Source organism: Mastomys coucha, unplaced genomic scaffold, assembly GCF_008632895.1.
Source record: "Mastomys coucha isolate ucsf_1 unplaced genomic scaffold, UCSF_Mcou_1 pScaffold15, whole genome shotgun sequence".
Taxonomy (NCBI): domain Eukaryota; kingdom Metazoa; phylum Chordata; class Mammalia; order Rodentia; family Muridae; genus Mastomys; species Mastomys coucha.
In genome coordinates, this window is record NW_022196897.1 from 107,480,062 (window position 1) to 107,494,759 (window position 14,698).

The 14,698-nt window shown below is 39.7% G+C and overlaps 2 protein-coding genes across 2 annotated transcripts in view; one reads left to right on the plus strand and one right to left on the minus strand.

Annotated features, from left to right (window-relative positions):
* Patl2 (PAT1 homolog 2) overlaps positions 1-6,919 on the minus strand; it is a 75,813-nt gene extending 68,894 nt beyond the window's left edge. Inside the window, exon 1 of the mRNA XM_031371695.1 lies at positions 6,858-6,919. The gene's annotated coding sequence lies outside the window, so the exon portion shown is untranslated. The remainder of the gene's footprint in view (positions 1-6,857) is intronic.
* Positions 6,920-6,998: 79 nt separating this feature from the next.
* Positions 6,999-14,698, plus strand: part of Terb2 (telomere repeat binding bouquet formation protein 2) — a 20,568-nt gene continuing 12,868 nt past the window's right edge. Inside the window, exons 1-4 of the mRNA XM_031371698.1 lie at positions 6,999-7,083; positions 7,195-7,276; positions 8,423-8,562; positions 11,697-11,758. Of these exons, the coding sequence (XP_031227558.1) occupies positions 7,020-7,083; positions 7,195-7,276; positions 8,423-8,562; positions 11,697-11,758 (348 nt within the window). The 5' untranslated portion in view covers positions 6,999-7,019. The remainder of the gene's footprint in view (positions 7,084-7,194; positions 7,277-8,422; positions 8,563-11,696; positions 11,759-14,698) is intronic.

A 14,698-nucleotide genomic window follows, 5' to 3' on the forward strand; every position in this document is an offset into this window, starting at 1 on the left:
TTGTTCCATATCAACAAACATACTTTTCTTAATTACTAAAAAAAAAATTAAAAATACATAATAATTAAGGCAGGTGATAGATATATACAGGTTTTCTGAGAATAATAATAAAAGATACTAGTTAACAATTAAGCTTTAGAACCCAAACATAATGAAACACTGGTGGCTCCTTTGTGCTTCTTCAATCTTCACATATTTACTCCTCTAGGAGGAGACAGGGCTGGAGAGATGGCTCAGTGGTTAAGAGCATTTCGTGCTCTGGCAGAGGACCCAAGTTCAATTCTTAGAACCCACGAGGCTTCTTACAACCATTTATAATTTCAATTTCAGAGGGTCTGATACTTTCTTCAGCCTTCTTCCAGTTCCTGAACACATGTGGTGTACATACTTAGGCGCACACACACACACACCCATAAAAAATAAGTAAATAATAATGTTTTATATAAAAAACTTTTAAAAATAGAAACTATAGCTGCTTTTCCTGTACATGCATATTTCATTTTTATTTTGAAAGTTCACGCATTCCTAAAATACATATTTTCATTTGACCACTTCTTTTGAACTTGAAAATAAATGGTATGGTGTTTTTCTTCCTGGGCTTTTTGAAAATTCAAAATGACAGTGTTTGATGACATATTCCTTTCCTTACCCATGGGCATAGTTTCCTATTTCATAGTTACAATTACCAACAGTTAACTGTAAACAAAAAATATCATGAGAAATCCCAGGCATAAATGATTCATTCATTTAACATTGTGGTTCTGAGTGCTGAGGGTGCAACTCAGTGGCAGAGAGCTTGCTTATCATGTAGGAGGCTCTGGGTTTAACCCTCAGCACTGCATAAATAAAAACATCTGCATTTCTGAGTAGTGTGATAATCTTAGACCTTCCTGCTTCTCCCACTTGGAATAAAGTAGCATATCCACAATGTCTATACTAATTGTATCAATGTGGTTAAGAGAAAACACATTAACTTGTGTTCAATATATTCTTGTAATTGTTCTATTTTACTAATTGTCAAAGTCTTTCCTCATTTATAAATTAAATTTTGTCATAGCTATATAGGTACAGTGGTGAAAAGGGCTATAATATATGTAGGGCCAAGTATCATTAGCTTCTGGCATCCACTTGGGATGCTGAAACGCATGCCTGTACATAAGGAGTACTATTGCATTTCGTCGTGTAAAAATGCAGCACTTTGGGATTACTAGAGGGGAAAGGCAGTTACTGCCATGCCGGATGGCCTGAGTTCCATCCCTAGGACCCACATGGAAGGCGAACTAACTCCTAAAGTTGTCCTCTGACCTCCACATGCAAACCATGTCATTCCTCAAATTAAGAAATAAATGTAATTTTAAAATTTAAAGGAGAGACGGCAATTTAAATACTCAGTATATAGTGATTTTTTTTTTTTTTACTTTTACTTTCTGTTATTATTGCTATTAGCAATTAAGTTGCCATAAACATTCCATGTGTGCATGGGAGTACAAGTTTCCCTAAGTGTGTATTTGATAAATGTTTGGTGACATTAGAGACATTACTTTAGTTAAGGCTGAATTGTTGATCAACACGATAGTACAGGATGTACATTCTCACTAGGAGTAGCAGGAGGAATTTCTATAACTCTGCCTTGGCCAATCCACTTTTCATTAATAAGTGGTCAATACACAATGGTATCTTGTGGTTTTATTTTACATTTCCCTAACTACTGTGTGCTTAGACATCTTTTCGTGTGTTTGTTGGTCATTTGTGGGTCTTTTACAGAAAAGTCTACTCAGATACTTGCTAAATTTTCTGATTGGATCATTTCTCTCTTAATGGCTCATAAGGCTACTTATATATCCCAGACACTAATCCTTTGTTGATTATTTGCACTGCAGATATCCTCCCACTTTGTGACTTGTGTATATTCACTCTAATTATGGTGACTTTGATGAGGAGAAGTTTAATAGCCAAACTTATGTATTATTTTCTGTCATGCCTAACACTATGTCTCAATTAAAAAAATCCTCTGCCTGGGGCCAAAACATTCTCTTGTGTTCTCTGTGTCTTGAAATTGTTTGCCTTTAATATTTAAGTGCTCACTCATTCAAACAAATAAAAAACAAGTATGAGTTTGTATGTGTCTAATTATAATACACAGAAATTTAAGACATCTAAGAATTAATTGATGCCGGGCAGTGGTGGTGCATGCCTTTAATCCCAGCACTAGGGAGGCAGAGGCAGGTGGATCTCTAAGTTCGAGGCCAACTGGTCCTCAGAGTGAGTTCTAGGACAGCCAGGGCTACACAGAGAAACCCTGTCTCAAAAAAAACCAAAAAAAAAAAAAATTGGTACATTCATAACATTTTTACGTGGGTTTCTTACTAACTGACAGAGAATCAGACCATATGAGTAATTTGACTCAATAAATATACAGAATATTGTTTTCTAGATCATCAGAGATCTTCCAAGCATTCCTTTTTAAAGGTATAACCTTACTGGCCATATACTTCCATTATAAAGAAAATGCTAACAGGATGTGATCAAACAGACCAGTATTTTATTTTAATGCAGATAGGTCATAAATAACTATATTTAGAATTAGAAAATCATACATATTTGGAAACTTTAAAATATATCAGTATATATTGTTAAGGTTTGGTCTGCTGCTATATGTTGTAATGCTAAGTACTGGTCCTAGTTACCCCCAGGAACGAGGATATTCTCACATACACCCAAGTGATGCTATGCAATCTTGCCCCTCCTCGAAGTTATTCCTTGAATAAATATGCCTATAGCTGTGAAGAAGATAGGTAAATGTGATTTCAGTTCCCGGGCTTGGGGGTCTAAGGAGAGACTACTACTAGGGGAGAAAAGAATGTAGAGAGAGGAGAAGATGCCATGGGGTAGGTGAGTCATGAAAACACTGCCATGAGGGCTGGCCAATTGGAGTCAAGAGCTGCCCAGATGGCACATGGCAAGTTATAACTCAGGGTTATTGGCAGGGAAGTAGACATAATAGCATAGTCAGTAGACATCTGCCCAGCTCTACTGCCTTTAAGGTTTATTATAAATATAAAGGTTTCAGCTGGGCGGTGGTGGTGCACGCCTTTAGTCCCAGCACTTTGGAGGCAGGGGCAGGTGGATTTCTAAGTTCGAGGCCAGCCTGGTCTACAGAGTGAGTTCCAGGACAGCCAGGGCTATACAGAGAAACCCTGTCTCGAAAAACCAACCAACCAATCAATCAATCAATCAATCAATCAATAAAAAGGTTTCCTGTGTTTTATCTGGGAAGTGAATGATCAAAGGTGGGGTAGAAACCCCCGATTGAGATTAAATACTTAATACAACAGTATATGGCCATGCATGCCTGCCATGTTCACATTTAGGGGTCGAAGCATAGGATCACAAATCTGAGGCTAACCTATAAATCATATGAAGACCTTCTCAAAAACAAAAACAAAACATTTCAAATAACCCACTGTACAAAATGTTATGCTGAAATCTGAGAATAGGTCAGACTGAGCAATGAGAAATAACATCTCAAAAAAACTGCCACCCTCAGTTTAAGAGGGACATCATAGCCTGGCCCTAGAGGCATCCATTAGAAAAGCAAAGAACAAGAGCTCATTCTCCTCCTCCTTCCCTCCTTATTTACTCATCTATTTTACATCTGGAAAAGGAGCCCAGGCCTTGCACTGCACTCTACCAATGAGTTACAGTCCAAGTCTGCCCAGTGTTTTAGTTTAAGAACTTAAGAAAACAGGCTGGAGGTGGTAACTTAGTTGGTGGAGCAAGTATTTGCCTAGCATACACAAAACCCTGGGGGAAGAGTTCTAACAGGCCCAAGCGTGGCAAACATGGCGCCGGCAGATCTTGCCTTCCCTCTCCCTTGCAGAACTGTTGGAGTCCCTTATTTAGGCACTTCCACATTCCTAAAGCTAGCCACCAAGGTTTCCTTACTTGGCTACTTTCTTATGCATGATTTGTTCCTGAGGCTGACCACCAAGGTCCAGCTACCAAAATTCATACTTTGGCTACACTAACATGTCCAATCAGGATTTACCAACTCATCCTAGCACAGACTTCCCCCTTTTCTCCTTAAAAACTGCTTTACAAAGATACTCGCTGCTGTCTTTGCCCAATCCAGAGGCAGCCACTACCACCACTACCACACAATCCACTTGTCCCTTCTGGGGTAATAAGTCTTTGCTGAGAAATTGGTGTCTGGATGTGGGGTGGTGGACCATGAGAGGAGCCTGGTAAAGTTGAGCTGGGTTGGAAGCCCTGGGACCCAAAGGGACGGTAGGAACTTCACCTGCTCCCATCCCAGGCCCATGTCACATTGCCACAGCTCCCCATTGAGAGAATTGTGATCATCAGTCACGTAGGGGCAGCGACCCCTATCCCTTCCACTTGTAAATGAGGCATCCCTAAGATCTCAGACCAAGCCAATAGGAAGCACCTACTGTCAGAACCCAACTTGGCCCAAAACAGTATATAAGATCCTATCCAGAAGGAATAAAGGTGTAGGGGTATGTGTGTGTGTTTATGTCTTTTTTAAAAATTTCTAATTTTTATTCATTTTTATTTTGACTTGTTTTGGCAGGGAGGTCACAAAGTAGGGTAAGGGACAGACATGGAAGGACTGGGAAGTGTGATGAAGGTGTATGATATGAAATTCTTAGAGAGTCAATCAAAATGTTATGTTAAAAAATCCTATCAAGGGCTGGAGAGATAGCTCAGAGGGTAAGAGCACTGACTGTTCTTCCAGAGGTCCTGAGTTCAATTCCCAGCAACCACATGGTGGCTCACAACCATCTATAATGAGATCTGATGCCCTCTTCTGGTGCGTCTGAAAACAGCTACAGTGTACTTGTATATAATAAATAAATAAATCTTTTTTTTTAAAAAAAAAAATCCTATCAAAATGCTTATAAACTGAATCTAGGACCACATTGAGAAGATTATACATTATGACTAAGTAGGCTTCATTCCCAAAAGGCAAAGGTGTTTCAACATACATAAATCAGTAAATGGAATACAGCATATAAACAAACTCAAGGACTGAAAAAAAATGAATTATTTCAGTAAATGCTGAAAACCCATTTGGCAAAGTTCAAAACAAAAGAGCTTTTGTGATTAAAAAAAAAAAGTCTCCAGAGACTATAGAAATACATGGAAATATGTCAAAATAATAATGGCTATATAGAATAAATCTAGCCGGGCAATGGTGGCGCATGCCTTTAATCCCAGCACTTGGTAGGCAGAGGCAGGCAGATTTCTGAGTTTGAGGCCAGCGAGGGCTACACAGAGAAACCCTGTCTCGGAAAACCAAAACCAACCAAACAACCAAACAAAAAACAAATAAATCTATAGCTAGTGTGTTTATGTCTTAGGACAGTTTTACTGCTGTGAACAGACACCATGACCAATGCAAGTATTACAAGGACAACATTTAATTGGGGCTGCCTTACAAGGTTCGGAAGTTCAGTCCATTATCATCAAGGCAGGAGCATGGCAGCGTCCAGGCAGGCCTGGTGCAGGCAGAGTTGAGAGTTCTGCATCTTCATCTGAAGGCTGTTAGCAGAAGACTGGCTTCCAGGCATCTAGGATGAGGGCCTTAGAGCCTACACCCACAGTGGCACACCTTCTCCAACAGGGCCACACCTTCTAATAGTGCCACTCCCTGGGCCGAGCATTTGCAAACCATCCGTTGTGAAAGTGAATCACTCCATCACCTGAGCGCATCTGTAACACAAGAGCTGTTACGCTTCCTGGGAAGAGAATGCTTTCCTGAAAATCCGTGGCTACTTTTGTCGCTAGAAGCTCCCCTGCACCTCGCTCAATAAGCAGCCCTCCCCCACCTCAGCTCAGGGAAGGGTCTGGGAGTAATAGTGGCAGCGGCAGCAGTGGTACCAGTTGCACTTCCTCCTCCCTGCTCCTTCCCCTCTGCTTGAACGCCCTTGCCGGGCTGGGCCAGAGACCCCACGAAGAGCGTCCGGGTGCACAGACTGGCATCTGAATGTGTTCTCTGCTGACTCCAAGATCCTTTCACTAGGTTCTACCCTCAACAGTACGTAAACCGGACATAGTGACATAGGCCTCTGATCACATAAGTCTGATTGGCAGGAGAACCAGATATTCAAAGCCATATTCAGTTGAAGTTCAAGGCCAGACTGACAAGAGACCGCCTCAAAATAATAAAAAGATATGATATAGGAGAGTGGTAAAATGGTTCAACTGGTAGAAAGCTCTTTCCACCAATCCTGACCACCTGAGTTCAATCCCTGGAACACACACTCTCACTCTCTCTCTCCTCTCTCTCTCTCTCTCACATGCAGCCCCCCCCCCCCCAATAAGTACAAGCAAAATGATACTATCACTACATTTAAAAATACTTCTTAGGGCTGGGCGGTGGTGGCGCACACCTTTAATCCCAGCACTTGGGAGGCAGAGGCAGGTGGATTTCTGAGTTCGAGGCCAGCCTGGTCTACAGAGTGAGTTCCAGGACAGCCAGGGATACACAGAGAAACCCTGTCTTGAAAAAACAAACAAACAAACCCCCAAAAAACAAAAAACAAAAACAAAACTTCTTACGATTGGAAAGATGGCTCAGGGTTTAAGAGCACTGACTACTCTGTCTGTGGACCTGGGTTCGATTTCTAGCACCCACATGATGGCTCACGATGGCCTAACTCCAGTTCCTTGCCCTCTTCTTGCTTCAGTAGGCCAGCCTGAAGTTCCGGCAGTTGAATCAGCATGCTACCAAATACAGTGGTCCAAGACATCCTATATTGTATGAAACTGTCCTTAAAATTTATATATATATATATATTACTACTCAGGGTTTAAAACTCACCAGGTCCGGTGACCTTCGTCCTCCACAGCTAAACTCTTTCAGCGGTCTCTTTGCTTGCTTCCTGAGGCCTTTCCCGCCCTTTCCCCTTGAGAACCAATCAGCAAGCTTAGCTTTGGACCAATCAGCGGTCTCATCTCTAAGCCCCGCCCAGGATCCCCAGGAGTCAGCTGGCGCCATGTTCCAGGGGCAGCGTGGTTGGTTCTGCGGCAGCGTCAGTCAGGACCTGAGGCAATTCTGGGGTAGGAAGATGGGCGGGGCGGGACATGGGAGCCAGAGCATCCTCCTGTGGAAGCCCCCAGCCAGGAGGTGCCTGCCTTCCTCGGTACTCACGTGTGCCCTTGCCTCCACAGTGGACGAAGGCGGGAAGGTCAGCGACGCGCAGGCCGCCGACTTCCTGTTCAGCTGTGACGCCTCGCACCCTGACACGCTGAGGTACCATAGGGCCACCCTAGAGCCTTTTCTGTCATCGTGTGCCCAAGAATGGAGCTAGCAGTCCAGTTATCAGCACTGGGGAACTGCAAGTTTGCAGCCTTAGATATGGGGGATAGCATTCTCTTTTCCCTGGTCTTCTACCTGTCCCTTGGATCTCTAAGGGAATCCTGGTTTTGAATGTCTCGCTGTCACGTGGAAACTTGTAGGCTCCTCCTACTCTGTCTGTAGTCCCTGCACTTTGCAAGCACCCCAGGACTGTCACAGGAACTTGACCCTGCCTATCTCCCTTCATAATTGCTGCCAATTGTTTTTTGAACAGAGATCTGCTCCAGGCCTACTACCCCAAGCCCTTCAGATGTAGACTTAGCTAACGACTCTTTAAATTTCCATGTCTTTCCTAGTCTGTTTAGTCAACCTTAAGTGTCATTATTGTTCCTTCATGTATTTTTTTTTCTAATATCTTTTGTCTCTTTTTTTCACGGGTCTAGAAAAAGTGTTTTCTGCATGTGAAGGCTTCTCTGGCTGTGTGCCCACTCTTTACCTCAGAATTAATTTTTTTTTAATGGCAAAGACTATGAGTAAAACTCATTTGGGCTGCTGGCTTTCAGTACACTGTTGATGGCCAGCTAGCTACTGTTTTAAGATTCTTCTCTACATCTTCCTCTTCTTCCTTCTCCTCCTCCTTCTTAAGGCAGGGTCTCTCATTTATTTATTGTGCATTGGTCTTTTGCCTGCATGTCTGTCTGTCTGTCTGTATGTATGTATGTATGAAGGTGTTGGGTTCCTTGTAACTGGAGTTATAGACAGTTGTGAACTATCATGTGGGTGTTCAGAATTGAACACAGATTTCCCAGAAGAGCAGCCAGTACTCTTAACCACTGAGCCATCTCTCCAGTTCCTGTTTTAAGCCTTTTATAAATTCATAAAATCATTTACCAACTCTAAAGCTAAGATTTACCTACACTTAGGTCCCCAAACTGGGTAATGTCATATACCTGAAATTGATTCATTCTTGCCAGGAAAGAAGAATATATCATAAATGTATGCTCTAATGCTCGCAGTCTCCTACTTCCAGTCTTTGATTTACTTTTGAAAATTTGAATACATTCTTGTTTATTTCATAACCATAGATTTCCTTCCTTCTAGAATATATCAGAGCCTCGAGTACATAGAAGACAATGCTACAGTTTTTCATGCCTACTATCTTGCTGCAGTAGCTAATACTGAAATGAAAAATTCAGTGGCCTTAGGCCATTTTGTTCTTCCTCCTGCATGTCTGCAAAAAGGTTAGCAAAGATCATAAACCCATCAGTTTGCCAAACCCAGATATGCCTATTAAGATAACCAAATTTGTCCGGGCAGTGGTGGCGCAAGCCTATAATCCTAGCACTTTGGAGGCAGAGGCAGGCGGATTTCTGAGTTTGAGGCCAGCCTGGTCCATAGAGTGAGTTCCAGGACAGCCAGGGCTACACAGAGAAACCCTGTCTCAAAGAAAGAAAAAAGATAGCCAAATTTAATTTGACTAATCTGTTCTCAAATGGAAATTTTGTGATTTGATTTTTAGCTTTTGGGGGTGTTTTTTTTTTTTTTCTGTTTATATTTGTTTTTATTTTTGACAGTGTCTTACTCTATATCCCAGTCTTCTGAGTGCTGGGATTGTAGGTGTGAGCCACTATACCCACAGAAATGTTTGAATCATTTAATATATGTGAAACAAATCTGGACTTGGAATCAGACACCTCCAGTGAATATTCTGGCTTTCTTCGTTCACACGTTCATTTAGCTTTCTTTGTTTGCCAGGTTACAACCCCAGTGTGGAAAATCACTGGTGAATAAGACAGAGTCAAATATTACCCACATAGTAAAGTGCTCACCAGCTAGGATCCAACACTTAATATTTTTTGTTTGTTTGTTTTGAGGCATAGTCTTACTACATAGCCCCGGTTGGCCTGGAACTCACTATATAAGCCAGACTGGCCTCAAACAGAATGTGTACTAACACGCCCAGTGTTTTGTGATCTAACATGCTATTGATTTCCAAGTGATTTTGAGGGAAAAATGAGGTCATAGATTAAGGTATATGACATATGGTGAGGATTTAATAGATGTGTTCTTTGCTAGTGTTGAATCTCTTCATTCTAATATTTCTTTAAATGCTTGTTATAATAATAAGCTCATATATTTGTGCTTCTCATTATACTTTTGTAAGTACTTTCACATTATTTCAACAACTTTATGAAGAGAGAAAGAAAAGTAAGGAAACTGCTTTTGAGACTGGTCCTTTCAGTTTTCCCTGCTTGGAATTTGTTCTTATCATGTTTGCCCAGTGCTTAACCTAGGTTATCTACATAACATTTGCAGGTCTTATGTTAGTTACTCGTTTTTATTTTTTTTATTTTTATTTATTTATTTTGTTTTTTGAGACAGGGTTTCTCTGTATAGCCCTGGCTGACCTGGAACTTATTCTGTAGACCAGGCTGGCCTCGAACTCAGAAACCCGCCTGCCTCTGCCTCCGCCTCCCAAGTGCTGAGATTAAAGACATGCGCCACCACCACCCAGCTAGCAGTTTTGATTGATTGTTTTTTTAAAGATTTATTTTAAGTATATGAGTTCACCATTGCTCTCTTCAGACACACCAGAAGAGGGCATGAGATCCTATTACCGATGGTTGTGAGCCACTATGTGGTTGCTGGGAATTGAACTCAGGACCTCTGGAAGAGCAGTCTGTGCTTTTAACCACTGAGCTATCTCTCCAGCCCATTACTCAATTTTTAAAAAAAAACTTATTTTATTTTGTATGTGTGTGTTTCCTGCATGTGTGGCTGTGCACCACAGTGGTACCTGGTACCTGTGCCATCTTGAAGAGGGCATCAGTCAGATCCTCAGGAGCTGGAGTTACAGATAGTTGTGAGCCACCAAGTGGGTGATAGGAATTGAACCAAGGTCTTCTGAAAGGGCATGCAGTGTTCTTAACCTCTGATCCCTTTATACACTCAGTTCTTTTTTGTTTTTTGTTTTTTTGTTTTGTCGTTTTTTTGCTTTTCAAGAGAGGGTTTCTTTGTGTAGCCCTGGCTGTTCTGGAACTCACTCTGTAGACCAGGCTGGCCTCGAACTCAGAAATCTGTCTACCTCTGCCTCCCAAGTGTTGAGATTAAAGGCGTGCACCATCACTGCCAGGCATTATACTCAGTTCTTAATGAGGATTTTGTTTATCCAATAATTCTATATCCATTTCTAGAAAGACAAAGCAAAACTGTCCATCGATTTCCAGTGAGGAAAATATAAAAACCAAAACAGAACAAACAAAAACTTAAAACTATTTTCATAGAATAGCTTTTAACCACTGAGCTATCTCTCCAGCCCATTACTCAATTCTTTTTTATTTAAAGATTTATTTATTATTATAATTAAGTATACTGTAGCTGTCCTCAGACACACCAGAAGAGGGCGTCAGATCTCATTATGGGTGGTTGGTTGTGAGCCACTATGTGGTTGCTGTGAACTTGGGACCTTTGAAAGAGCAATCAGTGCTCTTACCCACCATTACTCAATTTTTTAAAAAAACTTATTCTGTATGTGTGTGTGTGTTTCCTGTATGTGTGGCCGTGCACCACAGTGGTACCTGGTACCTGTGCCATCTTGAAGAGGGCATCTGTCAGATCCTCAGGAGCTGTAGTTACAGATAGTTGTGAGCCACCAAGTGGGTGATGGTTTCTTCAAAGATTGGTTTCTTGTAACTAGTGTTCCAGCAGAACCTAGTTATAACACTTAGTTGACTAAGTGTTATATTGGTTATGCGAATAAACTAATGATTTACGGTAAAGTGGACTTGTTAAAAATAACCATAAACCTCTCTCTTTTTCATTCTTGAGAGAGGGTCTTGTTATATCACTGTGGCTGATCTGGTACTAATTTTGTAGCTCAGGGTAGCCTCAAATTCATAGTCATTCTCTTGCGTCAGCCTCCTGAGTGTCACGATTATAGATATATACCATCATGCCCATAGCTTTTTTTTCCTTTTGATCAAGTTTTTGTTAGATAGCCTGGCTGGCCTTAAATTCCCTTCAAAAACTTACCTTCAAGGAGCTTGTATTATAGAATGACTATCTGAGTTATTAACCTTATTTTAAATTATCTTCCTAGTTAATATTTGAGTGTTACACACACAGACATCACACACCAAGAAAAAAATTTACAGTAATGATTCACAAACTGTACTGAAATCATTTGGAGAGTGTATTGAAAATTTTAATTCTTAGGCTTTTCAGTGCTGATTCAATAGGAATTTGGATTTTAAACAAGTATCTTAAGAGGTTATTTTGATTCAAGTAGAATAAACATGACCTACAAGTTTCAGACTTTGTACAAAATACAAAAATTACTTTTTAAAAAGTATTGGACTTGTTTTTCTCACTACAGAAATACGAAGAAAAATTGGTAGTTTTATTTGGGAACAAGATGAAAAATTTCAGATAGAAAAGGTAAGGGGAAATTAAAATACTTGACTGGGATATATAGTTTCAAAATTTTTGAAGGCAGTATAATCTGTGACATATGCATCAATGGTCTAGATTAAGGAATCTAAAAGGAATGCTTTTATTAAATATTACCTGGTTTGACATTGTTTTTTACATAATGCATTGAAGTATTCTGTATAAATACAACCATTCATTTAGAAATTTGGGTGCTCAGGTGTTGGTGATGTAGCTCTGTTGGTAGAATACTTGTTTCACTTGCAAGAAGCCCCGGATTCCATCTTTGGTATAGCACAAAGAACCAGACATGGTAGCATCTGCTTGTAATCCTGGCATTTGGGAGGTAGGGGCAGGAGGATTAGATGTTCAAGAAAGCCTGTCACTGATACTGGAATGACTGTTCAGTATGCTTAGTATGTTGTGATATAATACGTATCCAATATTATCTATGTTATATTCTTATTTAAATGCTTAACCAAGATCCAGTTATGACTTAATCACGTGAATCCAGGAAGTGACTTACAACAAAGGCAAGAGGATGGTTCTAAATGGAGACATAGCAACCAAATATGACATATAATCCTTGATCAGGCCAGGCATGGTGGCACATGCACTCTCCAGCACTTGGGAGGCAAAAGCAAACAGCTCTCTGTGAGTTCAGAGACAGCCTTGAATATATATGAAGTATTTTGCCAGGCATGGTAGCCCAGACCTTTAATTCCAGCACCTGGGAGGCAGAGGTAAGCAGATCTCTGAGCGTTTATACATACAGATCTACATAGCTGGGAAAATTGGTATTAGATAATAATGATTTGTTATATTTTCTTATTATGCTAATAGTATTATAAAGATAAAAGAATATATTTTTGAGAAAATTCATACTAGACCTTAAGGAATAGAAGTGTTATTTTTTAAATGGTCTCACAAAACTGAAAAGAACACGCTCAAGGTAGCAAATTCTGAGTGTAAAGTATATAGTATTTTTGTACAATTTTATTTTAAAACTTCTCAGTATGTTAATTTTTTCAAACTGAAACAATAGATATAAATCTATATTTCCACAGCCAGGCAATTAATTTATATATTTCATCTTACTTTCCTTAATTAAAAATTTATTTGTATATGCATATGTATGCATAAGTCACAGTACACATGTGGAAGTCAGAGGACAACTTGGGGAAATTGTTCCTCTTCCCTCACCCTGTGGGCTCCTGAACTCAAACTCAGGTTATCAGGATTGCCAGCAAGCACTCTTAATTGCTGAGCTATCTTACTGGCCCATTAATTTGTTTTTATTTCCCAGAGTGTCATCATTTGAAAAGAATAGTCTCTTCAGGATCTTTGGCATGAAGGTGATAAGTTATGAAAATATCTATTCTCTTATTTGTCAGTGTTTCTATATAAGTGATGATGGATTTTTTTTATTATTTGTCAAATTATTCATTATACCAGCACTGTTGTACTTAAAGGAGCCTAAAGACCATTTAATTTTATAAATAAAAATGCTGACACAAACAGAAGATTAAAAAAAATACTTAGTTCACGTAACTAGATATTTGTACCATGGAACCAAATTTCTTAGCGTCAACCTAATCTAATATCTTTTCTATTAAAAAGTTAGTATGAGCTGGGCAGTGGTGGCTCATACAGACAAATCAAAAAAGAAAAAAAAGAAAAGAAAAAAAAAAGAAATCATTAAAAAATTAGTATGAGACAAGAGGGCTAGCTTAGGGTAAAGACTTCTTCCTGCTCTTTGAGAGGTCCAGAGTTCAGTTTACTACTGAGCTCCCAGAACCTATGTCAGGTGCCTCACAACTCCTGCAACTCTAGCTTATGGGGCTCAAATGAGCATTTCTGGACTCAGTGGCATTTCTTTCACACATGTGACATACATACACTTACACAGACACACAGGCAGACAGATAAATGAATTAATATATTAATGTAATATAATTAATATATTAATATAGCATTCCCCTCTTTTATGTTTTGTTTGTTTGTTTGTTTGTTTGTTTGAGAAAGGGTTTCCCTGTGTAGCCCTGATAATCCTGGAACTCACTTTGTAGACCAGTCTTTTTTTTTTTTTTTTCCTGAGACAGGGTTTCTCTGTGTAGCCCTGGCTGTCTTGGAACTCACTCTGTAGACCAGGCTGGCCTCAGACTCACAAAATCCACCTGCCTCTGCCTCCCTGGCTGGGATTAAAGGCATACATCAATACTGCTCAATATAACGTTCTTTTATTGATTATTGGCTAGGCGTTACCATTTGAAAAAGGATCTCCGTTCCTTCAAAATATATATAAATATTGCATATTAGCTATTATAATGCTATAATCACATATGTAAGCAAAAGTTATCCTATCAAATGAAAGCAACAGGTAAGTCTGGAAAGTAATTTGTAGCATTATTATTGCTTACGGAAGATTTATGATCTAAATACCAAATTTCTAATGACATTGTATTAAATATATTAGGAACAAGCATGTTAGTAATTTGTGTTTTGGAAAAGCTTAATATACTTTTAGTTCTGTTAGCACTTCAGAGGCCGACATATCTCCATCACCATTACTTCATAGTTTTTGATTTGTAGCTTACAGGAAGTAGGAGAATGCTGATGTCAAGAGTTTTAAGAAAGTCTTAAGTTTATAATGCTTGATTTTCTTTTCTTTCTTCCTTTCTATATTCTTCTTCTTCCCTCAAAGTTCAGTTGCCTGCTACAACTATAATTGGCATTTAAAATTCTGGTCTTCCTTTATGCTCTTCTAAAAAGATAGTTATATGAGTATATATATACATACAAAATTTTGCTGGGCGGTGGTGGCGCATGCCTTTAATCCCAGCACTTGGGCACTTGGGAGGCAGAGGCAGACGGATTTCTGAGTTTGAGGCCAGCCTGATCTACAGAGTGAGAGTACCAGGACAGCCAAGGCTACACAGAGAAACCCTG